A 23,790-nucleotide genomic window follows, 5' to 3' on the forward strand; every position below is an offset into this window, starting at 1 on the left:
TAGGCATACACTATGATCTATCATACATGCACTTTGATGTATCATGCATACACTATGATGTACCATGCATACTCAATTCAGTATTATGCATACACTATGATGTATCATACGTGCACTATGATGTATTATGCATACACTATGATGTATCATATGTTTACAATGATGTATCATGCACACACTATGATGTATCATGCACACACTGTGATGTATCATGCATGCACTATGATGTATCATGCATACACTATGATGTACATAAATACTGTTGTGTACCATATTGTATCAGGCATATGCTGTATGACACATGTTGAACAGGATGTGGCACGCACTAGTATTCTGGACATGTTTTAAGCTTTCCTTAGTTAAGCCATGTACATTTCTTATCTATTCCAGGTACGTAGTGTCTTATATAAATCCCACAAAACCTATAAGATTAACAGAGTTAGGATATTCCCATAACATTGCTATGAGTAAGGTGAGTGTTTACTTAAACAGATATAGCAATTGATTTTGTGAAAATCACAACTGAAATGTTTTTATGAATTACATTTGTATATTGAAAATTGTCTGTTATAAGTAGGCATAGCATAACATACTAAACTAATAAAAATGTTTCAATTTAAAAAAAAATTCATCATATAAAAATTATTTGAACCTGGACATTAATTATATTATTTCAGAATTGCGATTTATTCGTCAGTGTGTTTAGTAGTATTGCATTGCCACCAGCAGCTAAGGTATACAAACTAAGAATAGATGATACTGAATCAAGTGAACCGTTAGCATGTCTTGTCGGCACACTGCTATCAGAACCTACAGGTAAGCAAGTATGCTATGTCATTATTACAGCTTGACCATACTATAATTCAGAACTGCTGAGTCTTACCAGACCCTGTAGACTAGTTGAAAAGAATACAATAAAATTTGTTGTCTATTGATCCTGAATTTGATGTATTTTTTTTTTTCTGTATTGATAATATGAGGTTATTACGAGGATACCGCAAAGTATGCACAATGACAGTACAGCAGGGAAATCGACTGACGTGCAGAGGAGGTCAATGTGACTATGTACTGTCTGAGTGCATACTTTGAAGTATTCTCATAATAACCTTATTATTATACATATTTTCCTTCCAAGGATACATCATGGGAATGCCAAAATCCAAAAATGTTTACAACAGAATTAGGAAACTTCTTTGTGAGGAATCAGGTCAAACCCTGGTGGCTGCTATGTTTGTTTTTATTGTTAGAGGACACTTAATTACGCACATAGTCATTCCATATTTCAAACTAACATTTCCTTATATGGTAGGATGCACATACCCAGTGCAATACAACTTTTATTTTAGGTCCAAAGATGTATTTGTTTCATTAGAATCACATGTGATGTCGTACCACAGTAAAATTGTCACTGCTACAAAATTCCATGATTTTCATCTCATGAAATACACGACAATGTTTTTGTGAAATTGCAGAGGTTTACTGTATGTTAAAGACCCATGACTTGTTGCCATGACAACTAGGCAGTCCCTATAGTGATGTGATGTACTGTGGAAAGTGACATGGGTCTTTAAAGTTTCATTTCTACTTTACATGTCTTTGAGATACCGTGCGCTTTTGTTGAACATAGATTTTTCGGGAAAGGATATAATTACCTGTAGCTGTTGTTTTAACATATGTACATCTATTTGTTTGATTTCCAGGTTTATATAATCAATACCAACCTCCAGAACTATTTACATATGAGAGTGAGATGAGTAAATATTGCATGCATGGAATGGTGTACAAACCACATCATCTTGTCGCTGGAAAGCGGTATCCTACTGTGGTGTTTGTGTACGGTGGGCCACAGGTACAGTTAGTGTCAAATTCATATAAAGGAGTCAAGTTGCTACGGTTACATACATTGGCCTCGCTGGGTTACGCGGTGGTCGTCATCGATGGAAGGGGATCTTGTAATCGCGGTTTGGATTTTGAAGCTGGGCTGAAGCACAGTATGGTAGGTTGCGATATTTACAATGTCAAAACTCTGAGAAATAAATACATTTCACCCTCGATGAATACTTTTTTATCAATATATCACTGCTTTCTATGGTTGTGTATCAATGTCTATATTATTCCAAAAATGAGAAATTTGAATTGGTTTGACGCTATGCTGATGATGATGTCCGTTTCTTGTCTTGTATATTTCCTTATAACACTATCCCTAAATATTAAAATTGAAAAGTCAGACTTTTAGACTAGGTGCATGTAGTCTTTCAAACATTAATTCCAACTGAATCAGAACAGTTTTATGAGTGATACATTATTAGCCCTGTACACATATCCTGCCAACCCTATCTCTTCACAGACCCTAATGTTGTTAACTCAATTTATTACTTTACCCAGGGTACAGTTGAGATAGATGACCAAGTGGAGGGTTTACAGTGGATAGCTAATAACACAGATTTTATAGATTTGAATAGAGTAGCCATACATGGATGGTCCTATGGTGGATATCTGTCTTTAATGGGATTGGCACAGAGACCAGATGTCTTCAAGGTATGTACAATGGATGATATGAAACAATACAAAAATATGTATTTAGGATAATTTCCAGAATTGAAAATTGCAGCATTTTCATTTAAAATAAATGTCTTGTGGTGAAGATGACTTCCATGTTTGAATCACTAAGTATTATAGTTTTCACTCAAAATCTAATGTGATGTGACTTATACTTTTAAAACCAGCAGTTATCACATCACCAGCCTCCATAGATAGCCATTATGAATGGTACCGAATTCTGCCGTAAATTTGCCCTGGGCCGTTAAACGACAGTTTGGGTTTAAAAAAAAAAAATTGGGACCAGGGCAATTTTTCGGCAGTTTTTTAACATGTTATTTTAATCTTTTCTGATGCCTAAAAGTTTCACCGTAGTCATTGATGCCTATTCAAGAGTATGATGTTTATTGCGACTAGCGTGAATGGGTATAGCCTCGTTTCGACAATGAGCTGTTATCACTGTAAACAATATTAAATTATTCTCAAATGCTCAGTTTATCTTTTGAAAACAACTATATTTTTTTATTTGAGAACAAATCATGTCGCTTTCCCATCAAAATCCAAGTCAAAAGATCATACAACAACATTGTCAAATCTCTTCTGTGCTGCGTTCAATAACATTTGAACACGTTGGCATCATCCATTATTTTGATTGGTTAATTAGCAATTTGACTTGTCAGGTCAAAGAACAACATCCAGGTCAAAACATGGCAGATATTAATTTCTACAGCATCGAACGTTTAAAGTGCGACCGGAATCATTCGCTTATGATGAAATAAGTTGAAATATATTTTCATTTCAACACAATTTATTGTTTGCACGTTATTATAATAATTATTAGGTAATAATCAACAATTGTGAAACGCACATGACCGAACTGCGCTATTGCAATCATTTACTAATGCGGTTGTGTTCGTTTTTATTTGTAACTTCTTTTAGAATACACTTTCGCTACTAATTAAATGAAAAAAAAAAAATAATTGTATTTGGCGCATGAGGTTCATTAATATTTTTTTTTTTTTTTTTAGAAAGATGCGCTGGGTGACACTGTAATGAAATTTTAGGCGGTCTACTTTTAAATTCAGCAAGAAAAAAAATGTATAAAATTTTTTGTTTTGGGTGTTCCAACTGCCGGCGTTGAAAGTCGGCGTAGTATGACAGAAAAAAGTCATCTATTTACCTATTATGGTTTATATTGAATTTGTCATTTATGCTTTACAGGTAGCAATTGCTGGTGCCCCTGTGACATCATGGCATATATATGATACTGGATATACAGAGAAATACATGAACACACCAGACGCAAACTCACAGGGATATAAACAAGGATCCGTATTACAGTATGTCAATAATTTCCCAAATGAGTAAGTATTGTAACATTTATTAACAGTTTATGTAGAACAGGTGATTTTAATAAAAACAACAGATTTTCAGAGGACTTTTCTAGAGGGCGCTCACACGAAATGTACAAATGTTTCAACTTAGTGATTCAGAATAATGATCATTATACATTTTTCGAGTATCACTGTGAGTGAACTTTTTTAGAAATTAGATTTTACAAAATTATTTTAGGCTCTTGAAGTTAAAGACAATGATGAAGATATTCACAATTAAAATATGCATATATTAGTGATCAGGTGAAATATATAGAGTACATTCTATGGTGGTCATTTTGCTCATATTCAAGGATGAATGTGAAAAATTATGAATTATTAATTGTTCATCTGATCTATAAAAGTAATGAAGTAGTAAATGTCAGAAATGAAATCGATGATAATGTACATTTTTATCGCATACCGTAAAAGTATTTAATTTTCTGTTGTAATTTTACCAGTTCACATAGATATCACTTACCAGTCTAACAAAAATTTAAATCTAGTGATTAATGAATTTGTGTTTTTAGCTACAGTGGAGCTATTTAGGCTGCTTGTCGCTTCCTGGTATTTGTGACTTTCACACGTTTGTAGTGAAAGTGGAAGAATATAGTTTGTTGTAGGAATCTGTAGATATGTTTAAATACAACAAAATTGTAGTCTAGTTGTCTCTGGTTGATTTTCATAACCTCGGTGAAGCTACATCACTAAAGTAACGTTTTCTGAGAGTTTTCAGCCTTTGTTTTTACCATGATGGTTGTCAGGCATGAAAATGCCCGGATGTCCGCCCCGAGAATAACCATAAAAATGATGAATAGTGCCACCAAGAGGTCATTAGCAATACAGAGTAGCTTCTCCATGTGAATACCATTAGTTTAGATAAATCCCAAATCAAGAGACAACCGTGTGTTCGTTTTATTGCAATCACGTCCAAATTATTTTTGACCCCCCCCCCCTTCGAAATGTGCAAGACATATATACATCTTTAAACACGTAAGCTACTCTATGGTTCTAAAGGAGACAATACAACCCTTGGGAGACTGAATGGATAGTGTAGGATTTCCATTTATTTTGTGGTGTTTAACACTCCTAGCATCACTTCTTTGATACATGCCTAGAGGTCCATGTATCTTTCTTGTTATGATTTGATTACATCTGTATGTACTGTAGTGTACTTATCAGTCGTTTATCATTGTGTAATATATATGTCAATTTGGTGTTTTAATTTTGCTTATTTTGCTGACTGAAAAATGCGCTAAATTAAAATCCAGCGAACATGTAAAATTTAGCATAGAACACATTATCTAAATGATAAAACCGTGAATTTAAAATCCACTGAATGTACCTGGAATGGTAAATCAGCGAAATTTAACCCACTGAAAATTAGTCATTTTACAGTATTGCAAAACACACTTTTATCATCAAAAGAATTCTTACTCTGCACTTTTGTTAATATACAACAAACTTAATTGCTGAGAGAATTCCACTAAGGTGAATGCTTCATCCATCATCCATGATTTGATTCTTCATTTTCCATCTTCATCAAAATTTTCTGAATTGTTACTCATTTTTGGAACTATTTTGTCAGTGACTAAAAGAACCGCAATTCATCCTAGCCATGATTTATTATATTTTATATATTTACTGATCGTCCATCTCTCCCAATCTTAATTTTTTTACTGCTTCATCCATTCATAAGTAATAAAATTAATAAATCATCATTCCCATGTCTAATTATAATCATTTCCTGTATCAAGCCTCCTATGATTAGTGATTGTCACATGGTGTGAAGCATTTATCAATACTGCCTAAGCAGCCTTTGTCGTAAATAAATTTTTGCTCTGACATCACACTCTGGTGTCGTCTAAATCTAGTTGTCACTAAAATTTAAAAACAATATGGCAGCTGCCAAATACCGCAGATCTCAGATAAGTTGGATAACTGAGATATCCACAAATTTGATGACAATAAACACGCCAAGAACACCACTAATGGTTGATAGTATTTTGCAAAGCGAGAAAACTATTTCCACCTTGGTCTGCAATATAACAATAGATGTAATTAGCTTTGATATCCATTACTGTGTGGTCAGTATGAATAATTTACACTTCATTAATATATTATAAATACTGTTTATTAATGAAATGCCAAAATTTCTGTTTATTATTATTTTGTGTTTATTTTAAACTACATTAGATGTTTAAAAACTAATAAGATTTTTCCTTTGAATATATTGCTATTTTCTCTGACTTGCAAAATTTTCTGAATTTGGTTTCTCATAACATTAAACCAGTTGTCTGTGAATTGTTATTTAAAGTATTGTATTGTTATTTTGTCATTGTACTAGGTTTATTGATAGATTAGTTAATGATTGATATGGCAAGATTTACTTGGTGCCGTACTGACCATGTCATAGCACTCCCTGGATGTTAACCCGTGATATGAAACAATCTCATTCTGATTAATACTCACTGAAATCACTAAAACCTTGTGATTAGTATTCCCATACACAATCCTTCTGTCATCCACGGGGAGTTTTAGTCGAGTCAAATGAATTGTGAAGGAGCGAGGAAGAGAAGGCTGTCGCCAGTGTTCACGATTCAATGCTGTGTATGTGTCAGTTATTGGGGTAATGCAGCCAAATTGTCTGTTGTCTCTTGATTTGGGATTAATAAAATGTCAGGTTGTACAAACTCAATATTAAAAGTAAACCAGACGTGACATGTATTTGTAGCTAGGGATTATGCAATTTAATTTTTCGAATATTTCATAGAAATCAGTCTTAAATCTTATGAATAATTTACAGTTGCTATGAAACAAAAACAACAAATATTGAAATGACTTGAACATGTGTCATATATACATGTATTTCATGAATATTTCTGGGAAAACAAATTTTACAATTTATTAAAAATAATGGTTCATGCTAAACCTGTATTACAATACTGTGTTGTGCTGAATACAGTGCATATAACACCATATTAAAAGTTTTTAGTCCCCGTTCGGATGCAGTCTGAAAACAAAAACGAGGATGTTTTGACCTCCGTGTGTTCGTGCGTGCGTGTGTGCGCGCGTCTGTGCGTGCGTCCGGACCTGTATCTTAGAAATGCTTCGACCAATCACAATCAAACTTCACAAATACATCATACATGATATTATACATATGCACGTCAATTTGTTTCACAATCTGATTCAAGATGGCCGAATGGCGGCCATTTTCGTTCTTAAAAAGCCTAAAAATCAAGCATTTCTCGGCTGTTTACAGATGGATTTTGTTCAAAACCTTGTATATACGTTGAAAATTATAGGACTTTGATGCACATCATTTTGTTTTATGATCTTATTCAAGATGGCCGAATGGCGACCATTTTTGTGCTAAAAAATCCTAAAAATCAAGCATTTCTCGGCTGTTTACAGATGGATTTTGTTCAAACTTGGTATATACATTAGACATTATGAGACCTTGATGCCAATAATTTTGTTTTTCAGATAAGATTCAAAATGGCCGACTGGTGGCCATTTTGTTTTAATGAATGTGGTTCTCGTGCCATATCTCTGACTTGCTTTCACTGATTATGTTCAAATTTTAAATATTCATTATACATCATTTCATAGATAGACAGATATATTGGTTTGACGAGCCTATTCAAAATGGCCAAACGGTGGCCATTTTTGTGCTTAAAAATCATCAAATATCAAGCATTTCTGGCATTTAAAGATGGATTTTGTTCAAACTTGGTACATATATTAGACATTACAGGTTCCTGATGCACATCATTTATTTTTCAGATCGGATTCAAAATGGCTGTCTGGCGGCCATTTTGTTTTAATGAATGGGCTTCTAGACCCATATCTCCAACTTGTTTTGACTGATTATGTTCAAATTTTAAATATTCATCATACATCATGTCATAGATAGACAGATATATTGGTTTGACAATCCTATTCAAAATGGCCGAATGGTGGCCTTTTTTGTGCTAAAAGATCATCAAATATCAAGCTTTTCTGGCATTTATGGATGGATTTCGTTCAAACTTGGTACATACATTAGACATTACGGGTTCCTGATGCACATCATTTTATTTTTCAGATTGGATTCAAAATGGCTGACTGGCGGCCATTTTGTTTTAATGATTGGGCTTCTAGAGCCATATCTCTTAAATGCTTTGACTGATTATATATTCAAATTTTATATATTCGTTATACATCATGTTATATCTATACATGTATTCAAAATAGCTGATTTTGAATGCTGTTCCAGAGCAATATCTCTCAATATGGACAAGTACTTGTTTGACGATCAGATACAAATTTCAATCATTTTAATGTTAAAAAATCATATTCCTGACATGGTTATATTCCAGCTATATTACTGTAAATAAAACTATATATCTTAAATTTGATAACTAACGGGGACTGTGCCATGCATGGCTTGTTTCTATTAGGGCATTTGCAATTTGTCAACACTAATCAAATTATGCGACTTTTTTTACATAGCATTTATATATATTAAGGGGCATGTGCATCTACAAACAAATAAAATATTTGTTATATAAACAAATGTGATATATTGTAGTATTCCATCAACACCACAAGATATATTTTATCAGCATACAGAGCATCTTTGCGAAAACTCATCCATGGAAAACTTAAATTTTTTTTCTTGTGATATTGGTATTTTTTCAACATTGTTTCTTGCAATATCACGCATTATCAAACATTATCTCCCATATTAGCCACGAATAATCTCTAATTATCATGCAATCTTCACAGAACTATTGATAGAGGGCAGCCTTTACATTTCTTGAATTTAGAATTAGGCCCACCTCGATACTGTATCATCGTTATTCATTTATATGTTAAAATTACCTCTCACACATACTACATGTAACTGTTCGGGTCTTTAAAAACAACATGCATTTTCTTGAAAAATACTGCCTTTGGCAAATATACCTACTTATTATTCATTGAGTTGATGGTTATGACTACAATTATTGAAATTGTATATTTGACCTTGACATGAGTACATCTGGTGCATTCTGTGTCCCCCCCCCCCCATCCCACAGTGCTTCAACATGTATGAATTTCCTTTAAATGCATTGAATCTAAGTATTGCTCACTGTGGTAACGACTGATATTAATTTATCCTTCCAAACAAAGATTAATTACGACCAGGCATGACATAATTTTGGCGATTGTTTGATTTCTAGCTTGCCAGTTGTGACAGTGTGGATTTAGGTGGCAGTTAGCTCTCATACATTTGAAAATTACGATCTTTCTCCACATCTGAGCAGGTAGTCAACCCATGACATTTTAATACGTAGACTAAGCAATAGAGTCTACTGGATTTTGTAAAGCTTGTGACTACTGTACCTGCAACCAAACAACTACTTCACATTTCTGTGTGCTTTTTACATTTCACAACAACCCAATAACCATGAAATCTCATCTACCCCATCGTCATGGGGATGTCTTCCCTAGAGATTTGCATCCTGATGCTTCATCATAGCAACATGATGTGGCAGATAAAAGACACCAGTAATGCTTCAGGGAATCATGCTTATTTAACGTCTTCGTTCTTTTTCTTGATTAAACTCGCCTCATTTGCATCTAACACATACATGGTTTTTTTTCTCGGCAAGAAATTTGTATTTGCTTACTATATTTAGTTTCAAATGTTGAGAGAGAGAAAAGCCAAAATAATAGTTTTGTTTTTCATCGCGTGAAATTTGATCCCTAGCTTTGGGTATTATTTTTAATTTATGTACAGATATATACATTTAAAGTGTGTTACATACGCTAGAATAGGGGAAATGTTTGTTTCTGTTTTTTTTTGTCAATCTGATTCAACTTTTAATGGATGTATTGGAAAGCATCATTTAATAAATATTACATGTTGAGTGTATATTTCATTCTTCTAGTATTAAATGATCATGACCGTACAATTTTATTTTTCTCTAGAGTGAGAAGCAAAACTTGTTTTTGGCATTATTATCATGTATGTATCATTTTTATACAGAGCGAGTGATGAATTATCCTCTGTCTCTAATATAAAAAAAATATCAATCTTCAGAAAGTACTCTACGCAACCACGTTAATTTGATGGCTTGTGAATTTAATGTACCAATAAAATGAACTCACTTTGTACAATTACCAAATGTGAAGTCATGCGATACAATGAAATGTTTCTATAAAAAAACAAGAATGAATTACCCATAATAGAGCAGCTCCCAACACAGCAAATCAGATATAATTCCATATGAATCAAAATTTGCAAAAATAATATAAAAATGTGCGACAATACAATTTTACTGAGACTAAATATCCAAAATTCACTGAATTCGTGGATAATTCTTTGTCAGCATTGGTCTTAATCAAATTATAGCTATAACTGATCACATGCATAGCATCGTCTTATTTTGCAATCTCATTTGCCAGTATTCAAATCCAACTTTGAGATAAAAAAAAAAGGACCACATTCTGGGTGAGTGGTTTAACCACTGGCCGAGATTTATTAATCAAGGTCACTTTGAGAGAACCGTGATCAAGATCAGCATATGCTAGAGAATGCGTCATGCGAAAGTACAGTGTTCAGTGTTTTCAAACTTGTCATGACAGTTCCTATATTTAATTGATGTTAGATTGACTTGACTGACCTCATGACCCACCAGTACCCAAGGCTTGACATAAGCACTATAGGTGTATTAATTTGCAATGTACAAGTCTTGCTGGATTCCTTATCAGAGATACACTCAGTCTTATTTATTCATGCACAGTTTCCCTGTTAGATTGTACTGTCATTGATTTTTGAAATACCAACCTGTAAACATTTTTCTGACTTCTGAGAGATCCACCTAAAGGTCATAGGTCACTGCATTGAATTCATCATGACATGTATACATTGAGTAAGTACAGGAACATTTTAGTGCCAAAAATTCTTTTACGATCCAGCATTCTGTCATTCTGAATCCAGATCTCAGTCATGAATGAATTTTGTTGAAATTTGGTTTATACGTTAGACATTGATGCATGGCATTTTCAAAATGGCTGACTGGTGGACATTTTTTTTTTTAACAATTACAGAGACATATCTATGACATACCTTGTTATCATGTGACAATTGTGTAAGCACTTCTGTATTGACTTACACGTGTTGTGTCATGACTTGTAAAATGTTGCTGAGAGCAAAATGTGTGAATTTGAGAAAACATCCTTGATGGGCTACATGGCTATGCAATTTATCAGTGCACTGTAATAATGAATCCAGTCTGTGAGAGAATACTTTGTAAAATACTGTCAACCGCTTAATTTTCACTGATGGAATTTTTCGCGATTTGATAATTTTGTGGCATTCTTGAAGACAAAATTTCATCAAAGTCAGTGATTCCCTGTTATATCACCCAGAGAAAAGTTCACTACTACAAAATTCACTGCCTCACGAAATAGGTTTTCAGTATATCACTAGAAATGCGCGGTAATGAAAATTACTGTTCTGTATGGATAAGTTAATTGTGAATATATCCAGATATACTGTAGTGGGACCTCTGCTAAGCTGTTAAATATTTTTGATAAGTAATTGAAGATTTAAATTCTTTCAGATAATTGCATAATATGAGGTTATTACGAGGATACCTCAAAGTATGAACGAAGACAGTAGTATCGACCGACGCACAGCCGAGGCGATGCGACAGCGTACTGTCTGAGTGCATACCGTACTTTCAGGTATCCTCATAATAACCTTATTATTGTACATCTTTTTCTTCCAAGGATACACCATGGGAATGCCGAAATCCAAAAAGTTTAGAACAGAATCAGCCCAACTTATTTGTGTGAAGTCCGGTCAAACCCTGGTGGTAACCGTTATCATTTCATATTTAGAATTTGCAAAATTACGGCACGCTGTAACTTGTGGTGTTATGGTGACAGATGAAATTGAATCAATAGAGTGCGGCAATGTATATCCTAGAGGGAACATCAATGACTTATCTTCTCATTTCCATACACTGATTAATTGATTTAAATCATTACACAGTGATGTGGAACCATATCGGATGACTGCCCATAGAATACAGATGTCATTCATCTAAATGAATTTGACATACTACACCTGTGTACAGAAATGATCAGGGGTTGAAGCATAGTAAACTCAACATTTGTCCGAGGGAGTGCAAAAGTTTAGTCTTCTTGGTAACTTGTATAGTTTCTCAGCTTGTATAAAGTTTGACTCGAAGACATTAAAACTTTGAGGTTTATTGATGTTTTGGCACTATTATGTGACATAGTTAGTGGTATATGTGGGAATTGTAGGAAATAATGTAATGTGTCCGATTGGTGGCACTGTTGTGATGGGTAGGTAAATAATTTAGATAAATGGTCTGTGTACCATTATAATTACATATATAGTCCTTGAAAAATATTCAAATATCTGAAACTGTATGTTGATTGGCATCAAGAGAAAAGATTTTAATTTAAAACAAAATTAATACTGTGATAAAGCTGTCAGTTTGTGCTGAGATAACCGACTAGTGGCTGATGGGTAATTGCCTCCCACTGGGATGATTGCTGCATTGCTGTTTCTCTACTTCACAGAGTTTCTTGTAATAAATAGGATGGTGATTTGAGTTAATTTAATGAAATCAACAATAACCTTGAACTTGATTCATAGCTTCTTATTAAAATTATATTGTGTTCGGTATTTACCAGGAGACGAAACCTCTGACATAGCAGACTTGCCCTGACATAGCATGCTACCAGTTTTGAGACTTAACTCTGCCATCAACAGTAATTTCCCAACTGACTCCAAGTGAAGGACAATTTCCAATATAGGAGTGTGGATTAGTTCATCCGGTTCTGTGTTTTTAAAGTGGAAATAGCTGTAAGGATGGCAACTACTCAATCATTAGTTTTCGCTCGTTTTCTCACATTTTATGGGATATAGCCCTGTGTAGATTAATTTTTTTGTCAATGCAATTGTGTCTAAAACAATATATTGATAAGATTTGGTCGTCTCTGTGGTTATATTTAAGCAAATGTTCGAAATCACAGCTATTGTCGTGTTAATAAAGATGCACAGGATTTCAACACACTGTGAACCAATTTTTTAAATGTAATAAATATGCTTATTAAAAGGAAATTCATCGTACGATACACTGCGGCGGTGTGATCAATCAGAATTACTGATCATAGGATCACTGGGTATGAATAAAAAGTATTGGTCCCTTGGGACAGCGTCCCCTAGAGGGCATGCAGGGAATTGATTACAAATGAGTGCGACTTTGAACTCTAAATATTACAAACTTGACAGTGATAAATTAAAACATTGATAAATAAATTCTAATCAATCATTTAGGTTAAGTTGTATTCATCTGACAGTGACTGACTCAAATATTGGATTGCTGTGGTGAAAGTTTTTTAACAACTAAGTTAGAGGGTCTATCACACTTTATTGCAAATATTTTAGAAATGTCCCAGGGGACAGGACACTTGGTCCAAAGGTGATGAACATGGGTGTTTTCATTCAAGCTAAAATCAAGTAAAGCATCACATGTTTAGGGATACCAAAACAAGCATTTTCAGAAAATAATATTCAAATATAATGAAATATGAATATATTCTATCAGATTGATATTGCAACGACTTTACTACCATAAAATGCAAATTTAATCCCATTCTTTAATCCGTGAAAATGCAAATACTAAACACTCATGGAAGAATAATGTGTATAAAAATTCTTAGGTTGTCATTTCAATTTACACGTACAAAGTGGTTTTACAAGTGTGACTCGTCTTGGGAATAGAAGAGGAAAGATTTAAGATCACATGGTCTTGGAAAGGGTGTGAAAAATACGGGATTCATAAACATCTGCTGTAGCCGCCATTTCCCAAATCTAGTAACATACATGCCATCCCATGTTTTGACATAGTGGACTCTAGAATAAATGCAATGGATGCCTTTATGTTTTTGAAATGATATCGCAATGATAAAACCGTGAATTTAAAACCCACTGAATATGCCTGAAATGGTAAATCAGCGAAATTTAAACCCAGTGAAAATTAGTCATTTTACAGTAGTCGTATTTGCTCTATTATAGTGCATGTGTTTTTGTACATTACAGAGGAGTTCCAGTGTTTAAAATAAGTAATTCTTTAATAATTAATTATACAACAAATGTGATTATATGTACCTTTATTGGAGACACGCTTCTAACAGTGGAAATGCAGTACAGGCAATGAATGAAAAAATGAATTCTTGATATCAAAAAAATTAAAATTTTTAAATCATATAATTTTATACAAAATTTAAACCAAGGAATCATCTAGGTGTATTTACCTATGTTTATTGTAACCACTACTTGAAACCAAATTACAGGAAATGACCTCTTATGTTATATATGTTTACGGTTTTGTCATGACAACTTGCCTAGGACCTTGTTACACCAACAGTATACTGAGCTATAATGACAATTCATATATCTATCACACCTCAAGTGGTCATTCTCTCTTTTCGGTACCTGTATAATCACCAGGACAAGAATTACCTATGCCATAAGAATTACAGTAGTATTTTCATGTGAAGAAGGAACGATTCAACCTCCTTTCTCCAGACAGTCCCCTCTATTAGTGGGAGGGGGTATTGAAGCCGAATTTGGGGTTCCCACAATGCCTTTTGTGTTACCTGTATCCGTATTGCTATCTGCTGACACTGATTTATCTGTGATATTTGTATTTATACAGAGAGAATCGACTTCTTATAGTGCATGGACTGATAGATGAGAACGTTCATTTCCATCATACCACTATACTTATCAATGCACTTGTCAAGGCGTGTAAACCTTATCAACTACAGGTAAGTAACGATCACTTGTCAAGGCATGTAAACCTTATCAACTACAGGTAAGTAACGATCACTTGTCAAGGCATGTAAACCATATCAACTACAGGTAAGTAATGATCACTTGTCAAGGCGTGTAAACCATATCAACTACAGGTAAGTAATGATCACTTGTCAAGGCGTGTAAACCATATCAACTACAGGTAAGTAATGATCACTTGTCAAGGCGTGTAAACCATATCAACTACAGGTAAGTAACGATCACTTGTCAAGGCGTGTAAACCGTATCAACTACAGGTAAGTAATGATCACTTGTCAAGGCGTGTAAACCGTATCAACTACAGGTAAGTAACGATCACTTGTCAAGGCGTGTAAACCGTATCAACTACAGGTAAGTAACGATCACTTGTCAAGGCGTGTAAACCATATCAACTACAGGTAAGTAACGATCACTTGTCAAGGCGTGTAAACCATATCAACTACAGGTAAGTAACGATCACTTGTTAAGGCGTGTAAACCATATCAACTACAGGTAAGTAATGATCACTTGTCAAGGTGTGTAAACCGTATCAACTACAGGTAAGTAACGATCACTTGTCAAGGCATGTAAACTGTATTAACTACAGGTAAGTAACGATCACTTGTTAAGGCGTGTAAACCATATCAACTACAGGTAAGTAATGATCACTTGTCAAGGTGTGTAAACCGTATCAACTACAGGTAAGTAACGATCACTTGTCAAGGCATGTAAACTGTATTAACTACAGGTAAGTAACGATCACTTGTCAAGGCGTGTAAACCATATCAACTACAGGTAAGTAACGATCACTTGTCAAGGCGTGTAAACTGTATCAACTACAGGTAAGTAACGATCACTTGTCAAGGCGTGTAAACCATATCAACTACAGGTAAGTAACGATCACTTGTCAAGGCATGTAAACTGTATTAACTACAGGTAAGTAACGATCACTTGTCAAGGCGTGTAAACCATAACAACAACAGGTAAGTAACGATCACTTGTCAAGGCGTGTTAACCATATCAACTACAGGTAAGTAACGATCACTTGTCAAGGCATGCAAACTGTATCAACTACAGGTAAGTAAGGATCACTTGTCAAGGCGTGTAAACCATATCAACTACAGGTAAGTAACGATCACTTGTCAAGGCATGCAAACTGTATCAACTACAGGTAAGTAACGATCACTTGTCAAGGCGTGTAAACCATATCAACTACAGGTAAGTAACGATCACTTGTCAAGGTGTGTAAACCATATCAACTACAGGTAAGTAACGATCACTTGTCAAGGCGTGTAAACCGTACCAACTACAGGTAAGTAACGATCACTTGTCAAGGCATGCAAACCGTACCAACTACAGGTAAGTAACAATCACTTGTCAAGGCATGCAAACCGTATCAACTACAGGTAAGTAACGATCACTTGTCAAGGTGTGTAAACCGTATCAACTACAGGTACGTAACGATCGCTTGTCAAGGTGTGTAAACCGTATCAATTACACGATCACTTGTTAAGGCGTGTAAACAATATCAACTACAGGTAAGTAACGATCGCTTGTCAAGGTGTGTAAACCATATCAACTACAGGTAAGTAACGATCACTTGTCAAGGCGTGTAAACAATATCAACTACAGGTAAGTAACGATCACTTGTCAAGGCGTGTAAACAATATCAACTACAGGTAAGTAACGATCGCTTGTCAAGGTGTGTAAACCGTATCAACTACAGGTAAGTAACGATCACTTGTCAAGGTGTGTAAACCGTATCAACTACAGGTAAGTAACGATCGCTTGTCAAGGTGTGTAAACCGTATCAACTACAGGTAAGTAACGATCGCTTGTCAAGGTCTGTAAACCGTATCAACTACACAATCACTTGTCAAGGCGTGTAAACCATATCAACTACAGGTAAGTAACGATCACTTGTCAAGGCGTGTAAACCATATCAACTACAAGTAACGATCACTTGTCAAGGCATGCAAACTGTATCAACTACAGGTAAATAACAATCACTTGTCAAGGCGTATAAACCATATCAACTACAAGTAACGAGCACTTGTCAAGGCATGCAAACTGTATCAACTACAGGTAAGTAACGATCACTTGTCAAGGCGTGTAAACAATATCAACTACAGGTAAGTAACGATCACTTGTCAAGGCGTGTAAACCATATCAACTACAGGTACGTAACGATCACTTGTCAAGGTGTGTAAACCGTATCAACTACAGGTAAGTAACGATCGCTTGTCAAGGTGTGTAAACCGTATCAACTACAGGTAAGTAACGATCACTTGTCAAGGCGTGTATACAATATCAACTACAGGTAAGTAACGATCGCTTGTCAAGGTGTGTAAACCATATCAACTACAGGTAAGTAATGATCACTTGTCAAGGCATGCAAACTGTATCAACTACAGGTAAGTAACGATCACTTGTCAAGGCATGCAAACTGTATCAACTACAGGTAAGTAACGATCACTTGTCAAGGCATGCAAACTGTATCAACTACAGGTAAGTAACGATCACTTGTCAAGGCGTGTAAACTGTATCAACTACAGGTAAGTAACGATCACTTGTCAAGGCGTGTAAACCGTATCAACTACAGGTAAGTAACGATCACTTGTCAAGGCGTGTAAACCATATCAACTACAGGTAAGTAACGAGCACTTGTCAAGGCGTGTAAACCATATCAACTACAGGTAAGTAACGATCACTTGTCAAGGCGTGTAAACTGTATCAACTACAGGTAAGTAACGATCACTTGTCAAGGCGTGTAAACCATATCAACTACAGGTAAGTAACGATCACTTGTCAAGGCGTGTAAACAATATCAACTACAGGTAAGTAATGATCACTTGTCAAGGCGTGTATACAATATCAACTACAGGTAAGTAACGATCGCTTGTCAAGGTGTGTAAACCATATCAACTACAGGTAAGTAATGATCACTTGTCAAGGCATGCAAACTGTATCAACTACAGGTAAGTAACGATCACTTGTCAAGGTGTGTAAACCATATCAACTACAGGTAAGTAACGATCACTTGTCAAGGCGTGTAAACCATATCAACTACAGGTAAGTAACGATCACTTGTCAAGGCGTGTAAACTGTATCAACTACAGGTAAGTAACGATCACTTGTCAAGGCGTGTAAACCATATCAACTACAGGTAAGTAACGATCACTTGTCAAGGCGTGTAAACCATATCAACTACAAGTAACGATCACTTGTCAAGGCATGCAAACTGTATCAACTACAGGTAAATAACAATCACTTGTCAAGGCGTATAAACCATATCAACTACAAGTAACGAGCACTTGTCAAGGCATGCAAACTGTATCAACTACAGGTAAGTAACGATCACTTGTCAAGGCGTGTAAACCGTATCAACTACAGGTAAGTAACGATCACTTGTCAAGGCGTGTAAACCATATCAACTACAGGTAAGTAAGGATCACTTGTCAAGGCATGCAAACTGTATCAACTACAGGTAAGTAAGGATCACGCACCAACTCTTGTGTACTTTGCTTTCTTGAAACGTAAATTTCATGAGTCATAGTCAATTGTGTAGCAATGAACATTTCACTGAGAGGCAGGGGGTTGTAGCATGTCAGTTGATGATATACTTGCAAGACCAGATATATTACTCTAAAATCATTCATTTTCACTGACATTTAATGACAATATTTTGATGTTTTGAGCATATTCACTGTGTTTTAATTTTATGAATTTGTCAAAGAAACCAGAAGTTTCATTGTTGTTTCACATGTTCACGTAAATTTAATTTAACAGATTTTACTTATCAGCAAAAATAGCGAAATAAAAACCCAGTGAATAATTAATGCATTTACAGTATAAGAACTGACGATGTGAATAATTAATTCATTTACAGTATAAGAACTGACGATGTGAATAATTAATACATTTACAGTATAAGAACTGACGATGTGAATAATTAATACATTTACAGTATAAGAACTGACGATGTGAATAATTAATGCATTTACAGTATAAGAACTGACGATGTGAATAATTAATGCATTTACAGTATAAGAACTGACAATGTGAATAATTAATACATTTACAGTATAAGAACTGACAATGTGAATAATTAATACATTTACAGTATAAGAACTGACGATGTGAATAATTAATACATTTACAGTATAAGAACTGACGATGTGAATAATTAATGCATTTACAGTATAAGAACTGACGATGTGAATAATTAATTCATTTACAGTATAAGAACTGACGATGTGAATAATTAATACATTTACAGTATAAGAACTGACGATGTGAATAATTAATACATTTACAGTATAAGAACTGACGATGTGAATAATTAATACATTTACAGTATAAGAACTGACGATGTGAATAATTAATACATTTACAGTATAAGAACTGACGATGTGAATAATTAATACATTTACAGTATAAGAACTGACGATGTGAATAATTAATGCATTTACAGTATAAGAACTGACGATGTGAATAATTAATGCATTTACAGTATAAGAACTGACAATGTGAATAATTAATACATTTACAGTATAAGAACTGACGATGTGAATAATTAATACATTTACAGTATAAGAACTGACGATGTGAATAATTAATACATTTACAGTATAAGAACTGACGATGTGAATAATTAATACATTTACAGTATAAGAACTGACGATGTGAATAATTAATACATTTACAGTATAAGAACTGACGATGTGAATAATTAATACATTTACAGTATAAGAACTGACGATGTGAATAATTAATACATTTACAGTATAAGAACTGACGATGTGAATAATTAATGCATTTACAGTATAAGAACTGACGATGTGAATAATTAATGCATTTACAGTATAAGAACTGACAATGTGAATAATTAATACATTTACAGTATAAGAACTGACGATGTGAATAATTAATGCATTTACAGTATAAGAACTGACGATGTGAATAATTAATACATTTACAGTATAAGAACTGACGATGTGAATAATTAATACATTTACAGTATAAGAACTGACGATGTGAATAATTAATACATTTACAGTATAAGAACTGACGATGTGAATAATTAATACATTTACAGTATAAGAACTGACGATGTGAATAATTAATACATTTACAGTATAAGAACTGACGATGTGAATAATTAATGCATTTACAGTATAAGAACTGACGATGTGAATAATTAATACATTTACAGTATAAGAACTGACAATGTGAATAATTAATACATTTACAGTATAAGAACTGACAATGTGAATAATTAATGCATTTACAGTATAAGAACTGACAATGTGAATAATTAATGCATTTACAGTATAAGAACTGACGATGTGAATAATTAATACATTTACAGTATAAGAACTGACAATGTGAATAATTAATGCATTTACAGTATAAGAACTGACGATGTGAATAATTAATACATTTACAGTATAAGAACTGACGATGTGAATAATTAATGCATTTACAGTATAAGAACTGACGATGTGAATAATTAATACATTTACAGTATAAGAACTGACGATGTGAATAATTAATGCATTTACAGTATAAGAACTGACGATGTGAATAATTAATACATTTACAGTATAAGAACTGACGATGTGAATAATTTTCTATTCATTATTATTTACTAGGTTTATCCATTAGAAAGACACGGAATACGTCAACTTGAAGCGAGTGAACATTACGAAACTATGATACTGAGCTGGTTACAACAAAACCTATAGATTGGCTATGTTTAAACTGTAGTGAACTGTGAAGTGCCATCAACAGGTGTTATAGTCGTATCTTTTGTTTTCATAGTTTTTATATGTGTCAGCCTTTAATATGAATTATAGAAATGTCAGTCTAGATGTAGTATATAAGGTGATCTCCCATGAATGCAAATGATTTACATTTACTTTGAAAAGTCAACAAAATGGTTTTGTAGAAAAACTGAAACCTTAAAAATGTCTTTGCTGTGACTTGTGTATATGTGAAGACAGTTTGTTCTGGTAGTACATAATAATTAACAAAAATATCGTAGAGGTAAGGTGATGCGAAGTGCTCTGATCAAGTCCAGTATTTAGCGATTTCTTCACCAATCACATTGCATTTCAATGACTGAAATTGACGTATCCTGTTTCCTAGTTTCTTCAATAAGTACTGTGCTTTTGCAGTGAACATGTATACTGTATTTGCTCAATTGTAAAGCTGACATAAAAAACAGAGGTGTGTCTATTGTCAAAATAAATCAGAAGTTAATGGTACAGCATACAATTAAATGCATTGTGTTTCTATTGGACATCTTTCAATAGAGCATATATTGTATATAGTTACTGAAACAAACCATTGAGAGATACTCTCAATCTGCATGTATTTTGATGTGGTTATAAATATTAATAAAAGTCCACTGCCCATGCCTCGTGTATTTATGGCTAACACCAACAAATTTGTTAAATGTGGTTCCAACTCAGCATTAAATCATTCATTTCATGTGAATTTGAACATCGCTCATTTCAATTTTGACAAAACAAAAGTACATAAAAGTGAGAATCCCGAGTCTGTATTTTGTAAGTTCCTTAGTAGTTCAATATTAATACAGAAAAACTGAATTAACTGAGGCCAGTAAATCTGTCTAGTAAAGTTAAACCCTGTGAAAAACTGAACTGAGCCCAGTGTAAACTGTAAACCTGTCTAAGTCCATAAACTGAACATCTCTCATTTTCTCAGATCTGACAGTGTTCTGTTTAGACATATATATAATGTTAGAACTTTAGAAATTGTTATATTATTGTTTTTTCCTTTTCTGTGTTTATGATTTAATGTAATACTTATATTTTGCTTCTGATGAATCTATTTTATACACTCTTTGCAAGCAGTCATTTACTTTTTAATTTTAAAATTATAACAATTTTAATTAGCATCGGAATGCAAGGTATTGAAATATGATGGGATATTACCATGGTAACCATAATTGTCTAGAAATTCAGACAATTTATCTTTGAATTATAACTATAATCCCTGAATGTGTAGGTTATTATTGCTTGCATTGTAAATATGAATTATGTATTATTTTAATATTTCTGAATGTTTTTAATTATCAGAAAGTGAATAGAAATAACTTATCTGTAAATTCATTTTGAAGCTTTTCCTTTTTCATCATTTACTGTCAAATTGTTTTCTTATTGTCCAATTTTTGTCATATGGAATTAGGTGCGTCACATTTGCTGTATTAAAAATACATCTCCTATAGAGAGGTGATATGTCTAATGTTATTTGTGTTTTTGTGCTATTTTATGTCATGTTCATGTGTCAAGATTGAAATGTGTTGTATGACATGTCATCTTACTATGTGCTTTTTATGCCATGTTCACGTGTCAAGATTGAAATGTGTTATATGACATGTCATCTTACTATGTGCTTTTTATGCCATGTTAATGTGTCAAGATTGAAATGTGTTATATTATGACATGTGTCAAGATTGCCATGTGTTGTATGAAATGTCATGTGTCAAGATTGAAATATGTTGTATGACATGTCATCTATGTGCTTTTTATGCCATGTTCATGTGTCAAGATTGACTTGTGTTGTTTGACATGTCATCATACTATGTGCTATTTTATGTTGTGTTCATGTGTCAAAATTGACTTTTTCTGTATGTCATTTTGTGTCAAAATTGGGATATGTCAAGACATGTGCTATATCATGACTTGTTACTATGCATCAATATTATGTCATGAGTGATAAGATTTCATGTGATATGACATGTCAAGTATTATGTGCCAAGAATGACATGTGTCGAGTGATAAGATGTTGTGTCTTATGAAAAGTACAATTTTTCTAGTGGCATGTTGCTCTATTATGTCATGTCATGTTACTATATGTCAGAAGTGTTGACATGTCAAGTACTGTGTCAAGAGTAATGTGCTATATTGTGTTCAATATGTACATGTATTGTGCTATGTCATATTGATAAGACATGTGGCATATTACAACTTGTGTTACTATGCGTCATGACACATCATGATGTGTCACATGTTATTATGTGAGGAGTGATATATTTCATAAGTAATTAAAATGGTATTTATCTTGAAGGCATTAATTTAAAATAATTAATTCATCTTTTTTTGTGAACAGTGAATATGAGTTGTTCGACATAACTATAAGTATATTGTCTCAAAATTGTTATTCTGCGAACTTGTATTTCATCAGTATGTGTTTAAGAAACTCTTAACAATCACTCGCATGTATCATTCTTATGATTATGAGTTTTGGGTACTTTAGAACACGCTGAAAGACTTTTGTAACAAAACTTAGATTTCATTCATAATAATTATTATTACAATAAATCAAATTTACCAACAAATTATCAACATCTTAGGCAAATTATTTTAAGCCATCTAAATTTTACACAAGACTTATTTGTGTGATATGCGAGTCATGGACAACATATCCCATGTATTTTACACTGCAATTGGGCCATGCGTTCAAACGATCAGTTGCTATTGGGGGGAGGGGAGGGGTGCTGATGTACAAAATGGCAATTAGAGATTAACGTTTTTAATTTACAATGTAATTATTTCTTTGTGTGTTTAATACTATCTGTGAAATGAACACAGGCTGATTTCATCTTGTCCTATGTACAATTTACATGTCTTGAATAAAAATTAAAATAAGTCTTTAATTTTTTTTTTTTGCTGCCAAAGTTATCAAAAAAAGTATTCAAATCCATCGTGAGAATTTTTTCTCAAGTAGGTGGATTTTACAATAATTTACATATTGGTTGTTTCTGTAATGTCCATAACATGCATTTAAAAAAACAAAATGGCCGACAGTTGACCATGATTCAAAATGGCAGGCATATGTGATATTTCATAAGAGTACATGGAAGAAGTACTATTCATAAAGGTCTTCCTCCAAAAATTCACATCATGTCGTTTTCTAAGACACCACAAGTAATTTTTTACAGACCTCCTCATTACTGGGCAAGCAATAAATGTAAATAAAAGTGAAGAAGTTTTTATTGCA

At 33.6% G+C, this 23,790-nt stretch overlaps 1 protein-coding gene across 1 annotated transcript in view; it reads left to right on the plus strand.

Moving 5' to 3' along the window:
- Window positions 1-23,790, plus strand: part of LOC100367852 (dipeptidyl peptidase 9) — a 34,036-nt gene extending 10,246 nt beyond the window's left edge. Inside the window, exons 11-17 of the mRNA XM_085495339.1 lie at window positions 391-472; window positions 678-816; window positions 1,701-1,996; window positions 2,386-2,538; window positions 3,760-3,902; window positions 14,645-14,756; window positions 20,415-23,790. Coding sequence (XP_085351465.1) covers window positions 391-472; window positions 678-816; window positions 1,701-1,996; window positions 2,386-2,538; window positions 3,760-3,902; window positions 14,645-14,756; window positions 20,415-20,507 — 1,018 coding nt within the window. The 3' untranslated portion in view covers window positions 20,508-23,790. The remainder of the gene's footprint in view (window positions 1-390; window positions 473-677; window positions 817-1,700; window positions 1,997-2,385; window positions 2,539-3,759; window positions 3,903-14,644; window positions 14,757-20,414) is intronic.

Source organism: Saccoglossus kowalevskii, chromosome 21 (assembly GCF_978046115.1).
Source record: "Saccoglossus kowalevskii chromosome 21, keSacKowa6.1, whole genome shotgun sequence".
In the NCBI taxonomy this organism is placed as follows: Eukaryota; Metazoa; Hemichordata; class Enteropneusta; family Harrimaniidae; genus Saccoglossus; species Saccoglossus kowalevskii.